Here is a 23,975-nt window from a genome sequence, read left to right as displayed (position 1 = left end):
CAGATATGGAGAATAGCTTGTTAACGATTACGTTAAGTCTGATAACGTTATTGTGAAAGATATGTCAAAACATTACAAGCAATAGCGATACTAAGGATTATTACTTTTTACGTGTGTCATGTTTTAAAATGTTTCCTTTTCTTTTCGTTAAGAACTTAACTCACATATCGGAACGAAAAAAGAAGGCGAATCCTGACGGTTCAATACTTAGGGATACGAATCTCCGTTACCTGTTGTATCGCTCAACCATTTGCTTGTCACGAGTAAACTAATAGTTGTTTGTGACCAATGCATGACATCCCAAAAGAACTGACGACGCAACTTCTTTTTCTATTCTGAAATTCTCTTAAATTGTAACACATTTTTTTCCTCCAAATAACAAGACGACGGATCTTGACGTTTCAATTACTAGCATCCGGATGCATTACAGCGCAGATACGCTATTATGTTATACCGCACGCTAGTTTCTTAACGCTGTCCTTTGCAATATACACGAATTACTTCACTAACTACCCTATTCAGTCAATAACTCGGGTTGTGGGTGTAGTAACTATTACTTATGCAAATGTGAATTTAGTGCGCAAGTAACTTTGAAACGATTTTCAACCAAACCCGTGAATCTCAATCATTCTTGTCGTTTGGTCGTCTTAACTCTATCGCTGTGGGCGGGGTATTTTACAGTGGATGTTCCTCTACTTGTTTTTGCAATACTAAGTGATGTATGGTGGTGTAGCACTGTCTGCATAGAATAGATATGTATCCATGTTGATCACTAACAATGACAGTAATTTTCGTCTCAGTCGGTGCTGGGACGTGGACAGTGTTGCACCTACCATTACTGTCAGTAAACTGTCTTAATCACACCAACACTTTGATATAAAGTGCTCTCCTACAGTCTGTTTTTACGTTAGGGAATAAGATATATTTTGATTTGTTGTAAGATAAGTTCAAAGCGAAGTATGGATTTCCTTTAAGGTGCAAGGAAAAAGAAAAATATAACTTAATTTAACATTTTCGTTCGTTTTTCAGTAATTTAAGACTGAAATGGCATTAAGGAAATGTTAATTCACCTGTAAGCTCATTCATGAAATAGACTCAATGAGTCTTTAATATGACGTTTGCCGCTGACAGTGGCATCGAAAGCATTCAAATCTACGCATTTGCTTGTAGCAAATCGCATTTTCAGCAAAATCCTTTCCATCACTTTCTTATATCTTAAATAATTTTGTTCATTGTTCTATTCCATTTCCGAATATTTCATAAAATAATACTCTCATCTAGCTCATTTTCGAAATAAATACGTCACATTTACCGATTGTTACCTATTTTTGGCATGTCATACTTTGTAGCTTTTCGTCGTAAAACTTTGATAAAATAGTTCTGTACTCATAAACTCCAGAAAATCATATGATCAATTATATAGTTAACAAGAAATTTATGAATGTTTTATAAACAAGTACTAAATTATATTATTAAACGGTATTATCAACGTTATCAAAAATAAACACCACGTTGAAGTACAGTCATTGAAGATTTTTTGTTTCAAGTTTTATTACAATCGGGCGACAATCATTTTTTTGGAGAAATGTGGTCATGTATATTAAACCAGCTATACATAAACCGTTGAGTGTTATTAAATACATTTTAGAATATTTGACAATAACATTTGGAAAAATTCACTCGAGAAGGCGATTTTATTAAGAGTTAATCATTAATAATTCCAAGTCATGTCATGCTGTTTAGGGGGTAAAATGAGTTAAACTTTGAATTAAGAAATGAATAATGTTTTTTCCTGATATTGGGTCCTGGTAGTCTGTAAAGTATACTGCATAGTATTGTTCTTTTTGGGAATTATTGCCCAAGTAAACTTGTCCGAAAGTGGGATAAGCAGTGTCACCAAATGTGTGCTTTATGAATAAACATGCTCATGTCAGACAACGGACTGATTTGGTCGAATCGTGGCAATTCAAGGGCTATTAATCTAGCTGTTTATACTATTCTATTACCACAAACGCTATTACCAACTTTGATTAGATAAGATATTTAAGGCAGGGGGTGGACAATATGCATATCTTTAAACAGGCTGAACCTTTGAGTATTGGGGTGTGATTCCTTATCGATATTCGCCGATAAAATATGGCAGTGAACGGACATTTCTAAGCTGCACGTTTCGAAGTCGCAGAGTTTTTTGGACCAATCATCATTGAAACCATGCTTGGTTTGCATTGAATAAGAAAGGCTCAAACCCAGTTTTAAAAGCATTAGTAGTAATGGTTTGAAAATCCTTTAGAACAATCTTTCTTCTGAAGCTCGATACTTCAATTGTTTGGTAAAGATACAACATTCGGAATGCTTTCGGAAGACTTAATAAAAAACCTAGTATGAACCATGATTAGGAGTGACATATTCACTGTGTGAAATAGAAAAAACGGTTTAAGCGGTTTAAGAGGATAGGGAGGGCCTGTCGCAAACTAATTCTTATATTGTACATGTTATAAAATCAATATCAAGGGAACGGATGAAAAGCACCAGAATGCACCATTTCCAGAATAAAAATAGACAATATTATTTTTGGGGAAGATCCCCATAACAACTTTTCTACATGTGAACCATATTTACTGTCTCTGAAGGAGGGTGCACATGTCCAAATCTGCGCGCTCGATATTGCCCCACACTTACACCCAATCATTGACCGCACCACCGTAATTCTGTCAAGGAAAGTATGTTCCTTATATATTCATCAGTTTAGATGGTAAAATAGCCTTTATTTGCCCTTAAGTGTTTTGGAAATCGTCATAAAAAACGTGTTTTGCTAAATTGCAACTTTTATTATTTGTTTTCTACTAAGAGACATTAAAGTTCAAGTCGAACACGAAAGTGCGACAGAGCGGCAAATGCCGCCGGGAAATATTATCCTTAATCGGTTGTCATGCTAGGTAGGCAACAAGGAAGTAGTTGATTGACAAAACAATTAAATAAACAGTTTGCATCAATTCCGGTAACATAAAGAAATAAAATAAAAAAATAAATAAAGATTTATTTCATCGAACGTCGGTATTGTATTTGTCCTCGTTGTTTTAGTGTCCCTCGTTAGTGGAGAGTGTTACGATGGCCATTGATCTTATTCAAAATCAAATTAAGTCGTTTGCTGCTGACCTTTTCCCTGTAGTATCATCGCAAATTGATTTTATCAAGAACTTTAAGTGTCTTCAGACAAACATAATGCAATCCATTTTGACTATTTCAAGACACATGTGCTGTGGTTAGTGCGATCTCTTCTCTCTAAGACGACCCAGGTTCTATTCCCGGCATGGGCGCAAGTGAGTTTGGTAAGTGGTCACCAAGCCGGACAAGTTTGTTTTCTTCGGGCACTTTCCCCAAGAACACAAGGCCACACTCTCGCGCAACATCGTACCAATGAGAGTGACTTAGTATAAGTTATCACAACTTTATTCACAATCGTTGTAAAAAACATAATGTTTAAACTACGACAATGGTCAAACATTGGCAGATGCTTTTTAACAGTAGGATGTTGTATTGCTCCTCTCGATAAATAAGAAAAAAACGAGCGTAACGTCGCCAATGTTCCGTGATACCTTAATTGTTCCTTGTTGTTGGTACAAAGTATTTACTAACAACTATCACATCATCATTTATAACTAGGTCCTATTATACCGATACGGTCGCAAAGTAGTCTGGTATTGAGGTGTTTAAGTCGACAAAATCGTTCACGACATGCAGACAATCGAGCAAATTTGGTTAGGGATAACCCAAGAGTGATTTGTGACATTCCTGTGAATTTAGTTCTGAAATAAAGCTGATTTCAGACGAAAGCAATTCCTTTTGGTGTGATTCTTTTTGGAAATGATGCCCTAAGACCTCATATTATTTTCAAACGAAAGAAGAAGTTCTACTAATTTTATTTAGTTTTCTTAAGGTACTCGTACTCAGTGAAGCATTCCCTTTTCCAGAAACATGTGAATCCCAAAACAATTTGATTACAGTGACAAATAACGTTCACAAATTGGAGTTGAGTCGTTCAATACTACTTAAGAAGATCTCTGCACAATATACGAATTGGTTTCGGATGTTATAATGATTATGTAAAAACAATCAATTAATCTCTAACAAAATCAGCTGGTGCAGCCTGAGGCCATTTAAAATATTAGATGTTTAATATAATGAACATTTTTTACGATTTATCACCTAGGTAACAGACCTTGCGAGAAAAAACACCAAAAGCATTAAAAGCATTAAAACATCTATCTCCGAACACTGCTTGTCCATGTGCTCATATTTGTTTTTGCAGAAGTCAGATGTTCTTTACCAATTTAATTATTATTATTATTATTATTTTCATTGTTATTATCGATATTGTTATTATTATTATTATTTTTATTATTATAATTATAATAATTTTTATTATTATTATTAGTAGTAGTAGAAGTAGAAGTAGTAGTAGTAGTAGTAGAAGTAGAAGTAGTAGTAGTTACTGTAGAAGTAGTAGTAGTAGTAGTAGTAGTAGTAGTAGTAGTAGTAGTAGTAGTAGTAGTAGTAGTAGTAGTAGTAGTAGTAGTAGTAGAAGTAGTAGTAGAAGTAGTAGTAGTAGTAGTAGTAGTAGTAGTAGTAGTAGTAGTAGTAGTAGTAGTAGTAGTAGTAGTAGTAGTAGTAGTAGTAGTAGTAGTAGTAGTAGAAGTAGTAGTAGAAGTAGTAGTAGTAGTAGTAGTAGAAGTAGTAGTGGGTAGTATTCGAATAAGGTAAGAATTGACACGACCCGGTACTCATAGTTCACAATAATTAAAATTATAAAGGCTCAAACCAGACGATCTGAGATAACACTTTTAATTTGAAAAGACCATAAACACTAAAGGATTATTCTCCAAAACCGCTTCTTTGGACTTCTTTGCAGTGAATTGGATAACAGAGCTGCCATTTTTTCCCGAAACATTCCACGTATGGAAAATAGATGTCATGTTAATGTTGGAGTGTTAAGTGTTTTTTTTCTATTTACAGTCTAGGGATTGTTTATATTATGTCCAAACAAGGTCAAAAATGTTAGAAGAGATTTGATTTAAAGTTGTATAAGAGGTTTGCTTAAAATATCGGGCTAGTGCCAAAATATGCATAGCCACTGGCGATTCCTTTGATTGTGTTTAATAAGTAAGAAAAATACGGACATTTTTAGATAATTTTAAGGCTACTTGCGAATTAAAAACAAAAACTGCTACATTTGTGCAATTGTTATTTTCTCCCCAAGTTGCCTGAAACTACGGTTTAAACATAGCCCGTAAAACTCAATTACTTTTGTCATTTGGACGTATTAACCCGATTAATTTAGGCGGCGTGTTTAGCTGTTAAAACAATGTTTGAATCTAAACTCGATTGCTATGGACTTCGCGCTTCGCTGTTCCCATCGAACAACTCTATTTTGAATGTTGTGGGTGGTGTTTGTGGCTGCTGAGCTTATTCCTCTTATTGTTATTGTAGAAGAAAACGGTTTATTGTTGTTGTATTGTTTCGTGATTTATGGAGGTGTAAACATTGTGTACACAGTCTAGATATTTCTCTATGTTTGGTCCTTCTGCATTATAAATAATTACAATGACTAACCCCCATGTCTGGTAAGAGGCGTTGAGACAGTGTTGCGCCTACTATTGTTGGCAATTTACAGTCTTGATGAACTTGAAACTTTAATCTTATATTTTAATGTTCTCTAACAGTATGTATTTGTGTTTGAGATTTACATAAATTGTATTTTATGTTCGTTGTAAGATAAAGTAGGTGAAAAATACCGCTTATCCTAATATCAAACTCCGTTTGTTTTTCGATGACAAAAAAAACAATATTTGCATTAACCAGATTCAATTGGCGAGTTATGTTGTGACTTTTGGTGTATATATTTATTGTTTTCGCCAAGTTCCTTGAACAAAAACAAATTAATTATTTGTAGCCTGGCTACTGTGCTCGTCCCTCCACGGGCGTTTGGTTGGGAGAGGGATAGGAACTCATTAAAATGCAAATATGTTTTGCATTAAGGCACCGCATACGAGCACAAAATCGGCTTCATCATATATTCTAAAGGATAGGATCGCATTGGAAGTCACAAAATAAGGCAAGAAACGTTAGCGAACTCTATTGTTAGCTGTTGTTTTTATGCCCCAATAAAAACGTCATGCATCGATTTAAAATCAAGGTATGTCTTGGGAAGGAATATACGAGGTAATGTGTCAATGGGTTAAACATCACCGACTTAGGTAACTTAATGGTTCCGGCTCTATATAATACAATATAGCTAGAATTACGAGTGTATCGAAAAGTAAATTGGGTGAAAAATATATAATTGCAATACACCTTTAGATATAACCTCGACTAGATAAGACGGAAATACTTAAATCATGTTTTTAATGAGAACAATATTTACAACATGATAACAACTAAAAAAAGAAGGAACTTATTATAGCTGTTTCAAAATCTAATTACCCTTAAAACATCAACTGATGAACCATTTGGCCTTGATAAAAATGCTGTCTGTTTTTCATCTGCAATAATTTGAAAAGCACTATGTATTGTCTCGGGCAGAATTAAAAGTGTTGATGCCTCTGACGTCGACACGTGTCTTTTTCACGACGGAAGATATATTATGATATCTTTGAATGACGAAAATGGTAAAATAGTTGGAAACTTAATATGTTTATTTATGTGAAGTGGTCTCGCTTTTTTGGCCCTTGTAATAGAGAGTGTGACATTTGATATTTTACAAAATCACTGTACGTTTTTTGCTGCTGACCTTGTCCCCGTATCCATCGTTAATTAATATTATCCAGAAACTAGTGTCTAGAGAAAAAAATTATAACATTCATTTTGACTTCTGTCGTCAAAATGACAGGAGGGTTTCGCCCCCAGTTTGCTCGTGTTCCAACGAAATCGTATTTCACTGGCTGTTCCAAGTAAAGCTATTTGGAATCGTGAGTGATCTGTTTATGGTGTTTGTTTATGATGTTTTCACGTTCAAAATTGGAAGAGGCATTTTAAACGGTATAGTGTTATATTGCTTTTCTCGATATACGATTCTATTTAGAAATATTTGCCTTAGACCTTTTTCAATTGTTGGAAGAAAGAAGAAGTGCTATTAACTCCAAACAGTTCCCTTATTGAAAATTATAGCAATCACTTATTCCAGATTATGCGTGTAAATCTCAACACAATTTGATTTCAATGACAAATGACGTATGCAAATTGGACTTAAGTGGTCTCATAAGGGTTTAGAACATCTTTTAGCAATATTACAATTGATTCCTCTTGTTGAAATTGCCTTGTACTTTTGCGATATCGCCAGACTGTACATATGACTTGCGTTAGGTGTCTCAAAAGTTTTTTTAACGGATATTATTGTTGTTATTAACGATAAACTATCATTGGTCTTCATGAAATAGAGTCAATGGAAAATTCGTTCATTTCCATTCATACTATACATATAATTATTTTCTGTGGAAATACGTATGTGAAAAACTACAGAAACAAGCTCAGTAGCAACAAATAAACATAAGCCTGGTTTAATGGCACTAGGTAAACGTGATAGACATAGAACACAAAAACAAAAAAATCATAAACAAGAAACATGGAAAAACAACACAAAACTTCACAAACGGCACAGTGCATACATAATATATACATATATATAACTCGGTTTTAAATTTACTGGGAGTTTAAACCAGCTTACGTGCACAAATCTCACTTTTATCCCAACAATCCTAAATAAAGAAAAACCGTAAAAGGTACATCTGTATCAAAGTATGTATTAACTTGAGAAAACGTAATAACAAAACAAACTTATTGGTAACCCCCAGGTACTTCAATGATTAGAGATCCCAACTCTATCTGCATTGTTTGAAACTATGAGCATCAAACCTCGTAACGTCCACAAATTTAACTACACTTATTACATGCAATATCTTCTCAAATAAATTCAAGCCAGCTCTGATTAAACAACGTCAAAAGTGACGTTGGAGAATGTTACGGGCACGGGTCGCCGTTAGCGCCTTTGTTTTAATCAATTTTTCAACAATACCAGTTTTTCGTAATTTATAATTAATTTAGAGTCAGTCAATCAATTTATAATCCAATCACAATTAATTATTTCCATCACATAGGAGAAATGCAAACAGTTGTACAATATATAGATTATTTTAAAGCATTTCAACGAAACATATCAGCAATTTGTAGTTTATAATGGAAATATCGTTTGGCCATGCAAAGTCACGATCAGTGGGCGTCATGTTACAACAATATAATCTTTTGTAACAATTAAGACACATTACAGACAATCAGTTAGAAATTGGTACGAATTCAAGGGAAAGACATGTTTGTCATTATTGTCAAGCAACAGCACTAAAGGTATATCAATAAGTTGGACATTGCAGTTTTGGTAAAGTGTTGTATCATCTACGAAGGCATAGTTTTGCAACCCCTTTCATTATGTATAATGAAGATAAACGTTAAGAGACAAGCCCATAAACTTCTGAGACACAACTTGCACCGTGTTTAAAAAATAAAATGTGTTGTATTTGTACAATTTAAAAAAAAAGATCTAACAAAGAGCAGTAGACTTAGTCGTTAAGGGCAAATTGTTAGTCAACAGACATATGTTTATCACAGTGCGTCATACTGTGCATTTTGTGCTCATGTTAATTTAAGAGTAAATAACATTAATACTTCAGTTTAATTGTGATTTTCCAGTATTTTACAATACTTATTTACATTTAAGGAAAATTAAATTATTATTATTTAACTCTATATAATCCCGTTATGCTTAGTGGAACGTAAGCGTGTGTGGTTTCACAAGACCATCTGTATGTAAGTCACACAAACTTGATTCACCGCTAATGCTTTTCGGAAAATGGAATGGTGTATAAGTGACCGATCCTATGTTCCACTCTGAACTCGACAAAGTCATGAGCTTAAATATGTAGCATCAGTAAGTTGTTAACAATTTAATTGTAAATATGTGCAATGGGTCAGAATTGATACGACTCTGTGTTCATAGTTCTCAAAAATTATAAATATATAGGCACATGTAAAAGATCTAAGATAAGAACCGGCATCATTTGAACAAATGGTGTGTGCAAACGTAGCCAAGAGTAATCATAATCGTGTTAAAACCTTATTGTTGTCACTTTCAACGCGCATCTGCTTGACACAAGTAAACTTATAGTTGTTTGTGACCAATGCATTATATCCCAAAAGAACTGACGATGCAACTTCTTTTTCTATTCTGAAATTCTCTTAAATTGTAACACTTTTTCCTCCTTCAAATAACAAGAAGACGGATCTTGACGTTTCAATTTCTAGCATTTGGATACATTACAGCGCAGTTACGTTATTATGTTATACCGCACGCTAGTTTCTTAACGCTGTCCTTTGTAATATACAGGACTTACTGCACTAACTACCCTCGTCAGTCAATAACTCGGGTTGTGGGTGTAGTAACTATTACTTATGCAAATGTGAATTTAGTGCGCAAGTCACTTTGAAACAATTTTCAACCAAACCCGTGAATCTCAATCATTCTTGTCGTTTGGTCGTCTTAACTCTCGCTGTGGGCGGGGTATTTTACTGAGGATGTTCCTCTATTTGTTTTTGCGTTACTTAGTGATGTATGGTGGTGTAGCACTGTCTACCCAGAATATATATGTATCCATGTTGATCACAAACTATGACAGTAATTATAGTCTCAGTCGGTGCTGGGACGTGGACAGTGTTGCACCTACCATTACTGTCAATAAACTGTCTTAATCATACCAACACTTTGGTATAAAGTGCTTTCCTACAGTCTGTTTTTTTTACGTTTGGGAATAAGTATATTTTGATTCGTTGTAAGATAAGTTCGAAGCGAACTATGGATTTCATTTGAGGTGCAAGGAAAAATATCAATATAACTTAATTTAAAAATTGTGTTCGTTTCTCAGTAATTTAAGACAGAAATGGCATTAAGGAAATGTTAATTTACCTGTAAGCTCATTCATGAAATAGACCCATTGCGTCTTTAATATGACGTTTTGCGCTGACAGTGACGTCGAAAGCATTCCAAATTTACGCATTTGCTTATAGTATATCGCATTTTCAGCAATATTCTTTCCGTCACTATCTTCTATTTTTAATAATTTTATTCATTGTTCTAGTATTCCATTTCTGACTATTTCAGAAATTAATACTCTCATCTAGCTCATATTTGAAATAAATACGTCACATTTACCGATTGCTACCATTTTCTGGCATGTCATACTTCGAAGCTCTTTGTCGTAAAACTTTGTTAGAATAGCTTTGTACTTATAAACTCGCAGAACATTATGTGATCAATTATATAGTATACAAGAAATCATTTTATGATTGTTTTTATAAACAAGCAGTAAATTATATCATTAAACGGTATTTTCAACGTTTTCGCAAAAACATGCCCTTGTCCACAAGGAGGCGCTGTAAACCAACAAACTTAGTGATTTTTACCAAAATCAAACACCACGTTAAAGTACAGTCACTGAAGATTGCCTTTTTGAAGTTTCATTACAATCGGGCGACAATAATTTTTTTCGGAGGAACGTGGTCATGTTTATTAAACCAGCTATGCAAAAACGGTTAAGTGTTATTGAATACATTTTAGAAAATTTGACAATAACGTTTGGAAAAAAATCACTCGAGAAGGCGATTTTATTAAGAGTTAATCATTAATACTTCCAATTCATGTCATGCTGTTAAGGGGGTTAAATGAATTAAACTTTGAATTAAGAATAACAATTTTTTTTCTGATATTGGGTCCTGGTAGTCTGTAAAGTATAATGCATAACAATATTATTGTTCTGTTAGGGAATTATTGCCCAAGTAGACTTGTCCGAAAGTCAGATAAAATTGTCACCAAGTGTGTGCATATGAATAAACGTGCTCATGTCAGACAACGGACTGATTTGGTCGAATCGTGACAATTCAAGGCTATTAATGGCTGTTTATACTGTTCGTTAACCACACACGCTATTACCAACTTTGATTAGATAAGATATTTAAGGCAACGGGCGGACAAGATACATGTCTTTAAACGAGCTGAATCTTAGAGTATTGGGGTAAGATTCCTTATCGATAAAAGTCGAGCAAATATGGCAGGGAACGGATATTTATATACAATAAGGACCCATTGGGGACAAAAAGTGATAGGAAGTCGTCGGGCTAATTTAAGTAATTCCTAAACTGCACGTGCCGAAGTCGCAGAGTTTATTGGAACAATTATCATTGAAACCATGCTTGGTTGGCATTGAATAAAAAAGGCTCATACCTCCTAGTGAGACCTTTTAATCCTGTTATAAAAAAATAGTAGTAATGGTTTGTAAATCCTATAGAACAATCTTTCTTCTGAAGCTCGATACATTAGGAAGACTTTCGGAAGACTTAATGAAACACCTAGTATGAACCATGATTTAGAGTGGCATATTCACTGTGTGAAATAGACAACACAAGCGGATTAAGGGGATATGGAGGACCTGCCGCAAACTTATTCTAATATCGACCATGTTCGTTTTATATCATCAATATCAAGGAAATGGATGAAAAGCACCAGGATGCACCATTATCAGACTACAAATAATCAAGATGAAGTTTGGGGAAGGTGCCCAAAACAATCTTACTAAATTTGAATCATATTTACTGACTTTGAGGGACGAGGCCAAGTCCAGATTTGCGCGCTAAATATACGCCCCTCTTACTCAAATTATTGACCGCTCCATTGTAATTCCATCAAGGAAAGTATGTTTGTTATATATTCATTAGATTAGATTGTTAAAAATAGCCTTTATTTGCTCTTAGGTGTTTTAGAAATCGGCATAAAAAACCTGGTTTCGCTAAATCGCAACCTTTATGAATTATCTTTTTATTTAATTTAATAGACGTCTGCTAGGACACCTGAAAGTTCAAGTTGAACTAGAAACTGCGACAGAGCGGTATATGCCGCCGGAAATTATTATCCTTAATCAGCTGTAATGCTAGGTGGGCGACATTAAAGTAATGGATTGACAGAACAATAAAATAAACAGTTTGCTTTTATTTCTGGTAAAATAAAGAAATTAAATTAAAAAAAAAAATAGATAAAGATTTATTTCATCGAACGTCGGTATTGTATACTATGATGTTTTCGCTGCCTAACCCTTAATATGGTATTATGTAAAGACACACAACGTCAAAGGCGAAGAAAACATAAATATCACACTTTGCTTGTTTCCATCTTAACCTCGCCTTTTCTCGTAGATGACGCATTCATATAGTCGTAAAGTTGTCCTTGATGCCACAATCATCACGGTAGGAGAATATCATCGTTTTGTCCATTCAATCATTTTTTCCAACCAGTTGGAATCGGCTGCCTAGTTTCTACATATGGAACAAGCGCAAGTTCGTGCTGATTTAAAAACAACCTCCCGTAGTCCCTCGACGCACTTGACTAATACTTTCACCTAGAAAAAACACATCAATATTACTAACATGACAAATTCATTTCTAGATATCTGGAGAATCACAACCATGCATTGTATAACAATTATCAAACAATGAAAAGTTGAAGAAACTTATTATAAATAAATACGATGCTAATAATACAATGGAATCTACAAGGACTAGCAGTAGTCACGCAACGTACACACAACGTACACAAAACATACACGCAACGTACACACAATGTACACGTACACGCAACGTACACACAACGTACACGTACACGCAACGTACACACAACGAACACGTACACACAACGTACACACAATGTACACGTACACGCAACGTACACACGTACACGCAACGTACACACAATGTACACGTACACGCAACGTACACACAACGTACACGTACACACAACGTACACGTACACGCAACGTACACACAAAGTACACGTACACGAAACGTACACACAACGTACACGTAGACGCAACGTACACACAACGTACACGTACACGCAACGTACACGCAATGTACACACAACGTACAGGCAACACAGATAGACCACAAAAGAGTAAAACATTTCTTTCAATACTTGTTAAATATTCAATGAAAGAAGATGTCACGGAGAGTATCAGGTAGTTTAGCCTGAGTCCTCTTTGTTACAATGAAATCGATTAACCTCAATAATCATTATACGTTGTCAGTTTGTTCCAACTTTGAAACTTATTGCTAAAAACAAGCATAGTTAGGTAACAAATGAACAAAAGAAACATAAAAACTACTCACATCATGTGTTTCCTTTATACTGCAACATTCAGCTCTAGATGTGATGAGGTGTTGTGAATTTGCTCTCAGCGTTCTACTCGGGGAAGGGATGGCGAACGATTCACAATAGCCACGACATGCATTCAATGTCACATTAAACACTACACAGTCTGGGATAAGCACCTGGCGAGTGTGACCTGCAAGGAGAAACAGAAGTAAATGTTAATTATATTGTTCAACCCCACAAGCACTGTTTGTTTAGCAAAATCAAATCAGTGTCGAATCGGGGTTTCCTTAATAAGTTTGCCGAACGAACAATAAGCTTCTGACAGCGGTATTGATATCTGATAACCTCTTAATCAAACCTAATGAAGCACTGGGCCTTAATGAAAATGCTGTCTGTATTTCTCTTTAGCCAAAATCTGAGAAGCAGCTCTTTGTGACGCATTTATCGTCACTGAGAAGTTCAACATTACGTCGATATACGTAATTCTGCCAGTAGACTCCGCTGCATTTACGTAAATGACAAAAGTTGGGTTGATTAAATATGTTTTCCCCTGTTTGGTTTGTTTTATTTGTGTTTGGTGGGTGAAGTGAGCTGTCCTTATTATCTTTTGTTTATATTGCTCTTTTGGAAAATGACCTAACCCTATTATCTTAACTGCGTGACTTCTCCATGTGTTATTCGCTGTTGATGAATATTATTTCGACTATTTGATCATTCTCTGATTGTCTGAATGACAGCAAAACAAGCAAGTTGTGTTTGTAACCCGTCCCATAGTTTGTCGAATTAAATAGTAAATTTAAAGTAGTTATATATTTTTTTCAAATATTAAAAAATCTTATCATCCTTCAAGAACACATGAGAGTTAAATTAGAACCAATGAAACCACTTGCGTATTAATTCCCTTCCCTGAGGTTGCAGTTTAAATAGTCCAGATATATTTCACATACCCATTGCTACAAACCAACTATCTAAGCTCTTGTTTGTCAGATTGGATCAGATTTATACGTTGCCAAGTGGCCATGTTCTCGCTGAGTGTCAAGCAATTTGGGTAAAAAAGAGACCGAGGGAATATTTCTTACATTCCTGTAAGTTTATTTAAAAATCGAGCCTTCCCTCTTTGACGACAATAATTCAAATTTAATGAGACTCTTTGTCGAAATGTTGACCGTAAAATTAGTCTAAATTTTCCAATTGAAATAACAGGAGCCCATTTCCGTTATTCAAAGAGCAATAAAATGGCATTCATCTAAAAATTGACTATTGACTTCAATCACAACTTACGTAGGGAAATATTTCTGTGTTGTCGCATTAAACATTAGCAGACCTCTTTGCAATATTATATAAAAAAATGCCTCACATAATAGTTTCATGATATGGCGATGATGAGAAAATTTTATTACATTTGACAGCTAATGATTAACGGTTGATGGCGGAAAGGCATCTTGAAATAGGCCAGTAGTGATTAAAGGTTGACGGGGGAATAGCATTTTGAAATAGGCCGGTTATTATTATCTGTTGACCGGAGAGTAGCGTCTTGAAACAGGCTGGTAATTATTATCGGTTGACGGGAGAGTAGCATCTTGAAAAAAGCCGGTAATTATTTATAATATCTGTCATGTGTTTTCCCACCCTCGGGCACGCTGCGTAGCCGGTAACTCGGCAAGCCTCGTTACCTGGCAACGCAGGTGCCCTCGGGTCGGATTTTTCTATCCGGAACGGACACATATGATAGATATTTTTTCTAGCATACCTTAAATTGCATTTTTTCGTGAAGAAAATACATAAGAAAGCGCGTTTTTGTACATTTCACCAAAAAGCGCGTGCGATGATGTTTACTGACGTCATGACGCACAGTAATTTGTATTCACTGCATACGTCAATAAGTTCCTTCGCTATCACGTCTTTTAAGGGTTATTTTGTTTTGTTTTTAAGGAATATTTTTATAAAGTTAATGTTAATGGAACTCATCTATTGAAATCTCATAACTATGGTTACATTAAGTGTTTAATATAAGAAAATGAAAGTATAACGTCACAGCGCGTGACTCATCTGGCATGGGGGATGCCAGATGGAGTTTTCAAGGACGGCTGAAATCACCGGAAATGCCTATCCGGTGTGCTAGAATATTGGTTGAAGGGAGAGTAGCATCTTGAAATAGGCCGGTAATTATTATTGGTTGACGGGAGAGTAGCATCTGGAAATAGGCCGATAATTATTATCGGTTGACGGGAGAGTAGCATCTGGAAATAGGCCGATAATTATTATCGGTTGACGGGAGAGTAGCATCTGGAAATAGGCCGATAATTATTATCGGTTGACGGGGGAGTAGCATTTTATTACCCTTTTATATCACCTATTGAACGAAATAGCTAAAAACGTAAATTTCATTTATGATATCGAAATTTAGTTTTGATTTTCTATATGAATATTATATTTCTCATTTAAAAAATATTATACAGGAAGTGTTCAAATGATCATCTTATCTATATACAGTTGCATAATTTATCTTTATGCGTAGTCATCTCCCAAGTCTGACGCGTTTAAATGAAAGTTAACAAATTTATCAATATTAACGACAATTTACGTTACAATTATTTCTGGTCTGTATAGAACATTTGTCGCTAAACTGATCAAAATAACAATTATTTCTCCTTTTAAAACAGTAACGATATTTTTGGTTAGACTTTGAGAGACTTCGACTAAGTCTATATGTGTGAGATATTTTATCAGTGTCTGTTTATTTGTTGTTCATGTTAGTTATATCTGTAAATATTTATGATGTGATAATATTTCATTTTCCTACAAATATTATTCATTAATAAAGATACGTAAACAAACATCCATTAGTATATATCTATTTGATATATCTATCATGCACTTTGAAAAACGCTTACCTTAGATATAATACAATTTTTAAAACATATATGGCCCAAAACTGCGTGGTTTTCAGCTTAAATAGTTGATATGTTATATGACTCAAAGTGTTCAAATATACTAATTCAGACTTAAACTATAAGATTTTAGGTTTGATCACGGTTACTATAAGATTTTAGGTTTGATCACGGTTACTATAAGATCTTAGGTTTGACCAAGGTTACTATAAGATCTTAGGTTCGACCATGGTTATGCCATTTATTTTAACAATGATATACCATTTATGGTCAAAAGCGTCGAAACTTCTTAAGTCCTTTATCGGAGGATTAAGCTAAGCTTGCTTTTTTTTTGTTTTTCATTTTTTGCATCATATTTACTTCTTGAAAAGTGTATATATTTGATAGAAATTATCTTTAAGATATCACAATAAACTATATTTCAAAATTTGATTTAAGTATGTATTGCAGTCAATTGAAATAAGCATTTTAGCGTGTTAAGCATAAGACGTTTCGAGAAATTGGGGCCTGTATTTCCGTTTTTTATAAACGTTCGAAATAGCCTTTACCATAATGCAAAGGCGTTTACATGAATTTGAATACTGGTGTATAGAGAAACACATTAATGGCCGTCAGAGTTCATGTAAAGCGCGTCCGTTTGATTATAATTGACCGAGCCTTCTTCAAACAATGTTCCAATTTACTTTAGGGAGCGAACCAAAGCCCTTGGCCTCTCGTTTGTTTGAAAACAGAACTTTCTATTTACACTCACCAGTGTGTTCAAAATTGCCAGGATGTTATGGAAATTAAATAAGACCGAACAAAAGCCCCTCAATCTTTTGAAACAAGAACTATTATTACTGTCAAGAATTGGTTTCCTTCCCAATGCTATCAAACGGGCGCCTCAGAGAAGTATCATGATATTGAACATTGGCAAACAGGTGCGCAGACAAGAACATATTGAATTATTAATAACTTCTTTTTAATAAATAACTCACTGAACTGACTTCTTCATGGTTATATTGGGTTCCAGAATAATTTTATTTAAACTATCACTTGCTTCATTTAAGAAAAAAATGCGTTTAATCATTGTGTTTCAGAATCAAACAAAAATACATTTCTCACATTAATAACTTTCAAACAAGAAGGAAACAATGGTTATTATTTTCTTACAATATTGTTATCCTAAGCATTCATAAATAAAAAAAGTATTACTTTAAAAGTTGACATAACATTCTTAGTTTTCATAGAAATCGCGGTATCAACACAAATTTGTCTTTACGTTTTTTTTTATCTGAAAATTGACTTACCTACTCTGTGGCATCCTGTTGTTTCCCAAGTGTGTGTAGCCGAACACGGGCAAATTAATAAAACTATAATCATTAATATCACATTTACAGTCCAGAATATATCATTTCTGTTAGCTAGTGATGGACATGTCATATATCTTCTCATATCTTGAAACAGTTTTCTCCACACTGAATGCACATATGGTTTTTTGTAGGATTTTAGCATATATCTGTTGTTGAGCATGTTCATGTGCCTTGTGCTAACTAAACACTGTAGTTCATTCATAGTTTTGTTCTTACTTTAACAAGAAACGTCTCAAACGCGGCCCTCAAGAATTCCGGAGTTTTCCGTCACTTTTTTTTTCAAATATTTTCTAATTATTATTGACTATATTGGTATCTACTGCTTATCTTAAGTGGACTTGTAAATTGTTTAAAATATCGAAAGCATTTTTTAAATTATTGTCAAACAACTTTACTTATTTCTTTAAACCCTCCTTGAAACATGTGTGGATTTTTCCAAATGCCAGTATCAGGAGTTTTCAGACGTGTTAAGTCAATGATTCCACAGAATGTCACCATATGATTATGTTCATAATGTTATATCCGCTTTTCCAGTATAAGGTTGTGAACATCAGGCTTATTGGTGATGAAGTAAAGTCCAATTTATGCATGAGTATGAAGCTAGCTTATCCCTCGTTCATTTCCCTATGGAATTAAGCGACATTTGCCGCGTATTTGTAGGAATAATATCTACTGCATCCTTTTTACGATATCTTTTCTTGTAGTGTAGCTTTCGCCTAGTATGCTTGAACGACGATTTTGCTGAATGTCAAAGTTGCTTGGCTCATTTATCGGATCGTGTACATCTGCAATATAGAAAGACACCACACCATTGAATTGTAATGCAACGTATTAAACATTGGAAGATAAATCACGATTATCATGATTTCAACAGCCTTGTAACATTTGATGAAACATTTTATAATGGATCAACGAATGCACGAACAACTCTCTCAATATTGGTCCTATTGAATCACGCATGTAACATCGTTGTGGTGGAAGAGAAGACAAAAACAAGAAAATAACAATATTTATTAAATAGGATTAGGGGATCAGAAAGCCGACGCGCTTTAATAAACGTCAATTAATTATAGTACAGCAATAACAAATACAACTTGGTAATTCTTTCTTTGTCCAAAAACTACGTCATAAATTTTAAAAAATCTTTTTTTAGGGTTATTGAAGTCTTTACTACCTGCTCAGCCCTACCAAAGATTAACATACTAAGAACGTATCACTAGTGATTACATTGATTCATTCGAAGAGCCTATACAGACGGTAACGACTGAACAAAGGGTATATCTTCGCTATAATAAAATAATTTATACCATACAGAGTCCGTAGTTTTTGCAAAACCGCATGAAAATGAGACACAAATAGTTCAAATTCACCTTTAAAAATCCTTTGCGTCATATCGTTTACCCATGACGTTAAAACGTGTTTATAGCTGTCGGTAAGATCCAAAACAGTCAAAACAATATGGATGCCATTTTTCGGTTGTTCAAAATGTAATGTTTGTATTTTACAGCAGAAAATTCACTTAGTTTTAGCTTTATATGACACAACGTAGGTGACTTAATCTCGATTATTGTGGTATGATGTATTTGTTTATCTTAAAACTGGTCGGGCTTCTACAATTTAACTTGAGAAATATTGTTCAAACTTTAAATGGCTGGGTTGTGACGATTTCAAGTGAATTGTTGTTGTATATATTGTCATTTGTTCGTCACAAAGTAGATAATTGGTAGTATTTTTTTGCTTAAGATGAATAATTGTCGACTTGGTCAAGCTGTTTAAAAATAACTCAACAGTAAAAATTGTGTCATCTGTGATTCAGGTAAATACTGGGCCCGGGCACGCATATCAAAAATAACAACAAAAATACGTGACCTAACTGCATAACACACGTTTTTAACCGGATTTAATAACCTTGACAACTCTATAACAGAGTGATGTCAAACATTTTATGCGAAAATATAAAATAATAATTGTTCAATGGTTGCCTAATTTTGACACCATTGAGCCTTGATGTCCTCTTCCTGGTACATCCAAAAACATTACGTCGGAGGGAGTCAACTGCCCTTATACTTGTAGAAGACTTTTGTAAATGTCTCTTTTAGAACGCTAAGTGGCAAAGAATCTTAATGGTTATAAGTATAATCGTTGATAAAAACTTTCGTCTCAAAATAAACGCTCATGTCATACATTTTGGAGGATAAAACTATACATTTACGTACGAATGCTTGACGCGCGTATTACTATACAGCTAATGTGATTATGGCTGTTCATGTTCATTTAATATCAGAATCTTTATGAAGAGATCTCCTGTTGTCAACACTGATATTGAATTTCTTCTATACAGTTCATTTTACTTTAATATATACTCAATTACTTAAGCGTTCTATTTACGCCAATAAAACTTAGTATTCTACATAAATACATAGGTTAACATTTAACTTTTTATCATTATATTTTGAAATCTTTAATTTGTTTCAATAAATATCATTAATGGCATTATGTTTTATTACAATTATCTTTCGTAGCCACTGTTCATCTAGAAAGTTATTACAAAAGCTATATATCACATACGTGTGAACTATTCTGTTGATGCAAGAGGGGTGGAGATACTTTAAATCCGTAAAACCTTCCATAGTCATGTATAGCTCTACTCAGTTTGCAAAAACGAAGTATCTGAATAATGATAACCCTGATTTAATACAGTTATCAGAACAGTGAGATTTAATACATTTTCTTTAAGCCCAAAGTACACATGACTTACCAAAGTCCCTAGATTTTACGATATTTTGTTTGTATTTTGAGGCATAACTTATTTAATTGCGAAGATCTATGGTTAATTTCATAAACTTAAATATCTCTATTAAATCATGCATGCGGCTCTTTCATTTAAAACCGACCCTTTTAAGTTTCAATTTGTAACACAGTGATGATACTAATTAAACGCATAGAGTTGTTCTTGAATGACAAGAACATTTAAAAAGCACTTATGGGTACCTGGACGATTACAACTTAACACTTTCTTTTGTAAATATAGCTGAGCAATTGGATTATTTTGATTAAAAATATTATGCAAATTAATATAGACCTTCAAAAATAAAAAATAAAATAAAAATGATATCGTCCTTTCTAAACTCAAACATATAGACGCTATGAAAGTCAGTGATGTTTATTCTTTAACTATACTAATGAATTAATACAATACAACCTTAAAAAAAGAAAAACTTATTCTCCAGTTCGTAAATGAACAATAATTATTGTATGAAGAGGAACTTACCGACTTTACTCTTTTTAATCCTCCAGATAATTTTATGATACACAATAACTATCGGTCTGATAAGGACAACGTCCGCTATAGCAAGCTTTCATAAAATGTCCAAGGATCCCGAACAATCGAAATTAAATACCTACACGCTGGATGATTATCATTTGTAATGAGTAATTTCAATCAAAACATTCATTTGAAATTTAGCCTCCCTCTAACAACAAACAAACAAACACAAACACCAAATTACGCCCGAAGTCCAAACACACCCGCAAATTTAAATTTAAATTTCGTCAGCAATGTGATTGAATAAAGTAAGCGTAGGATCGCCATTCAGATTATGGAAGATAGGGATAGGCCGCCCAACGAAAGTAGTACAAATCAAGTTCTTTAATGCTTCTCCATTGACATCTCATTATCTTTACAAAGTAAAACTCTCCGGTTTTGGAAATTATATTCTTCTTTAAGAATATTTAATGGGGCTATATTATTCGCAGCATGAAAAATATTAACGGGTCTTAAACTTTGTTAAAATGACTATTATGTGCCATACTTTATAGATGATAGTAATAACCATTCCCTTACCTCGTCCGCAATGCAGTTAATGACTTTTCGTTTTGCTCCTTCAAGATCATTAACTGAAACTACTACTATGGAAACAAACGAGACACGACTATGAGCCAGATCAAGTATGTTTAGAGGTGTACTATTGGGTCACCTTTTCAACGTATGTATGGCAATGTACCATAAGATCAGGAATTTCGATTTGATATTATTGTATTGTCACAAATATAATTCACTTAAAAGTTTTACTTGCAAATTGAAAGGGTTTTTTTCTTACCACTTTTTATTAAAATATATTTCGAAATATATAGCGGATAATTGTTTGTTTCCCTGTAAGATCGCACTATATTTCACCGAGTGAGCACCAAAAGCTATATTTCACGAGTGGCGCAGCCACGTGTGAAATATTCACTTTGTATGTTCACGAGAAAGTGATGCAGTGATCGTTACTGTCAATGTGCAGTGTCAACAGAACCAGGACTGCTATTTACATACTGCATTTTGTGGATCTAAAAATCCTCTCGAAAAATAAAGTGAATATTTGACTTCAAGATTTTATTATAAAAGTTAATTATATTAAGTAATCAAATCGAGTTGTTGCTTAAAAAATCCATTTAATTCCCTGAAGGAGGTCAAGAAATTAAGAAAAAGATGTAAATAAGTCTATTTTTAGATGCTTTGCTTTTAGAAACCTGCTCAGCAAAATATTAAATATAAAGCTTATGTTCTATCATTGTGAACATGTAGCTTCTTTTATTGAATATGGATCTGTTATGTATTATAAAAACAATAGTTCCGAATGGTTTTAGTGATGAAGAAAGGGACACCACACACTAACATTTCATGTGTATACTTATAATCATAGGTCAAGGTCACTATACAACGTATAATAAAGTTGTAAACAAAGAACTGCATTTGGTTAACATACCTGATAATAAATTATTTTTGTTTTGGTAAAACATGGTTCTGAACACGAGTTTGAAAGGCCTAATGTAACCATATTTTTTTAAGTTTTATATATAAAATCAACAGTCCCTAGCCGAAGGTGTTGCTTTAGTGTGAGTTTCACTACTTACAAATTATTCTGAGATTTTCCACCTTAAATTTTATATAAAGCATACCTTTTAATGAAAGAATCCATCCTATTTAACAGGTTCATTCTCTATGAATGTAAATAACTTTATAATAAGTGTCATATATGTATTTTACAGCAGAAATAAGAAAACCTTGTGGCAGTAAAATATGTCTTCGAGTATAAATGTAATATCGAATATACGGGAAGATTAAGTTATTAAGTTTCGATGCAACAGTTATAGTTTAAGACACCAAGGGAGCACAACCACTTCACGAATATTATGTATCTCGTTTGAAAACTGCCATATAATAGATTTTCAAGTAGTCATTAAACATATATTTGCATTTTTTTACAACAGTTACAAGAAAAAGTCGATGCTTGAAAACCAAAGTTTAAGTATCGATGTATGCGGTATCTTCTTAATATAAAAATACATCTATGAAATACTGGCATGATACCAATATAAAGAGAATGTTATCTGCGTGTTTGTGTATGTTACCTGCGGTCCCTGGTGCCACTCCAATCTGCGCTTTAATGTCTGTATGTCTTCTTCTTTTTATATCAAGAGACCAAAATTAATTTGATTGTTATTGCAATAACAAATATAACAGACACGTTATCGGATTTATAACATTAAAATATGAGGCATATAAACATATTATTTTTTAAAACAAATACATCATTAAAATAGTTTATTGCAATCATCTGAAAAACTACGTCTCCTACTATAGTCAGAGTGCAAACGGAATTAAAATAGAACCCACCTTCTTGCTTGCGATGAATCAATATCACAATTACTGACTGTTTGATATAGGTCTTTGAAAAAAATGTTAGTTTTTTTGTACATATATAGATATGTACAATTATATCTTTTTTGATTGTGTGATTTTTTAGAATTTTTTTAAATAAATAGTTTAGAATTGCATCCAAAGTAATTAATGAAAGCCAAGAACCCTGTAATGGACCTTTTGTGGATCATAAACTGCCTTTGAATCGAATTTAATATGACACCTTGTTAATGAATGGTAATTGTTAAACATAACTATCTACGTATGTATACTATTTGAGTCCCACGTTTTGTTTGAATAAGTGTATTTGTTTATATTAACGAATAAATAAATAAGTCGCTGCTTGGTCTGTGCTCTTTTATGCATTCTGCCTGATAACTAAAAGTGTCGACTTAAAGACACTGTTGTTAAAACATTATGTTATTCAAGTCATTAAACAGAAGTATTACGTTTGAATTTTGACAAGTTTCTCTGAAATGTTCACAGTTCTCGTCACAATTTTATATTTTATTTAAGCGTTCATATGTGTCATACACCATCTGAAAGTGTCCGCCTACGGTATGGTCACCGACTCTTGACCGAGATTCTCAGGGATCGATTCCTGCAACCGGGGCTATATATCTTGTACTTCCTAGTGTCCTTTCTGTTATTTTAATGGGAAAATTAAGTTTATCACATTGATATGTTTTTTATAACATTTAATTACGTCAAAACTGCAACTAATGGGCCTTTAAAAGCAAATGGGCATATCAAAGTTTCATAGAGGATAAGGGTATTAAGCTTAAGGTTGAAAGAGAAGTAAAAGG

General features: G+C 33.7%; 1 protein-coding gene across 1 annotated transcript; it reads right to left on the bottom strand.

Moving 5' to 3' along the window:
* Nucleotides 1–12,261: 12,261 nt before the first annotated feature.
* LOC128207268 (thyrostimulin alpha-2 subunit-like) lies at nt 12,262–17,823 on the bottom strand. The gene is made up of 3 exons (XM_052910099.1): nt 17,421–17,823; nt 13,255–13,430; nt 12,262–12,488 (listed from the first exon to the last, which is right to left on the bottom strand). The coding sequence occupies exons 1-3, from the start codon at nt 17,683–17,685 to the stop codon at nt 12,399–12,401; spliced, it is 531 nt and encodes a 176-aa protein (XP_052766059.1). The 5' UTR covers nt 17,686–17,823; the 3' UTR covers nt 12,262–12,398.
* Nucleotides 17,824–23,975: the final 6,152 nt, after the last annotated feature.

Source organism: Mya arenaria, chromosome 11 (assembly GCF_026914265.1).
Source record: "Mya arenaria isolate MELC-2E11 chromosome 11, ASM2691426v1".
In the NCBI taxonomy this organism is placed as follows: Eukaryota; Metazoa; Mollusca; class Bivalvia; order Myida; family Myidae; genus Mya; species Mya arenaria.
This window is presented reverse-complemented; position numbering and strand designations above follow the sequence as displayed.

Bases quoted from the DNA above. Each gene is read 5' to 3' on its own strand.
- LOC128207268 (XM_052910099.1), bottom strand. From the start codon at position 17,685: ATGAATGAACTACAGTGTTTAGTTAGCACAAGGCACATGAACATGCTC. The intron at 13,431-17,420 runs GTAAGTCAATTT...TTCTCCTTGCAG, and splicing joins AACAGGATGCCACAGAGTAG to GTCACACTCGCCAGGTGCTT. The intron at 12,489-13,254 runs GTGAGTAGTTTT...TGTTTTTTCTAG, and splicing joins GTATAAAGGAAACACATGAT to GTGAAAGTATTAGTCAAGTG.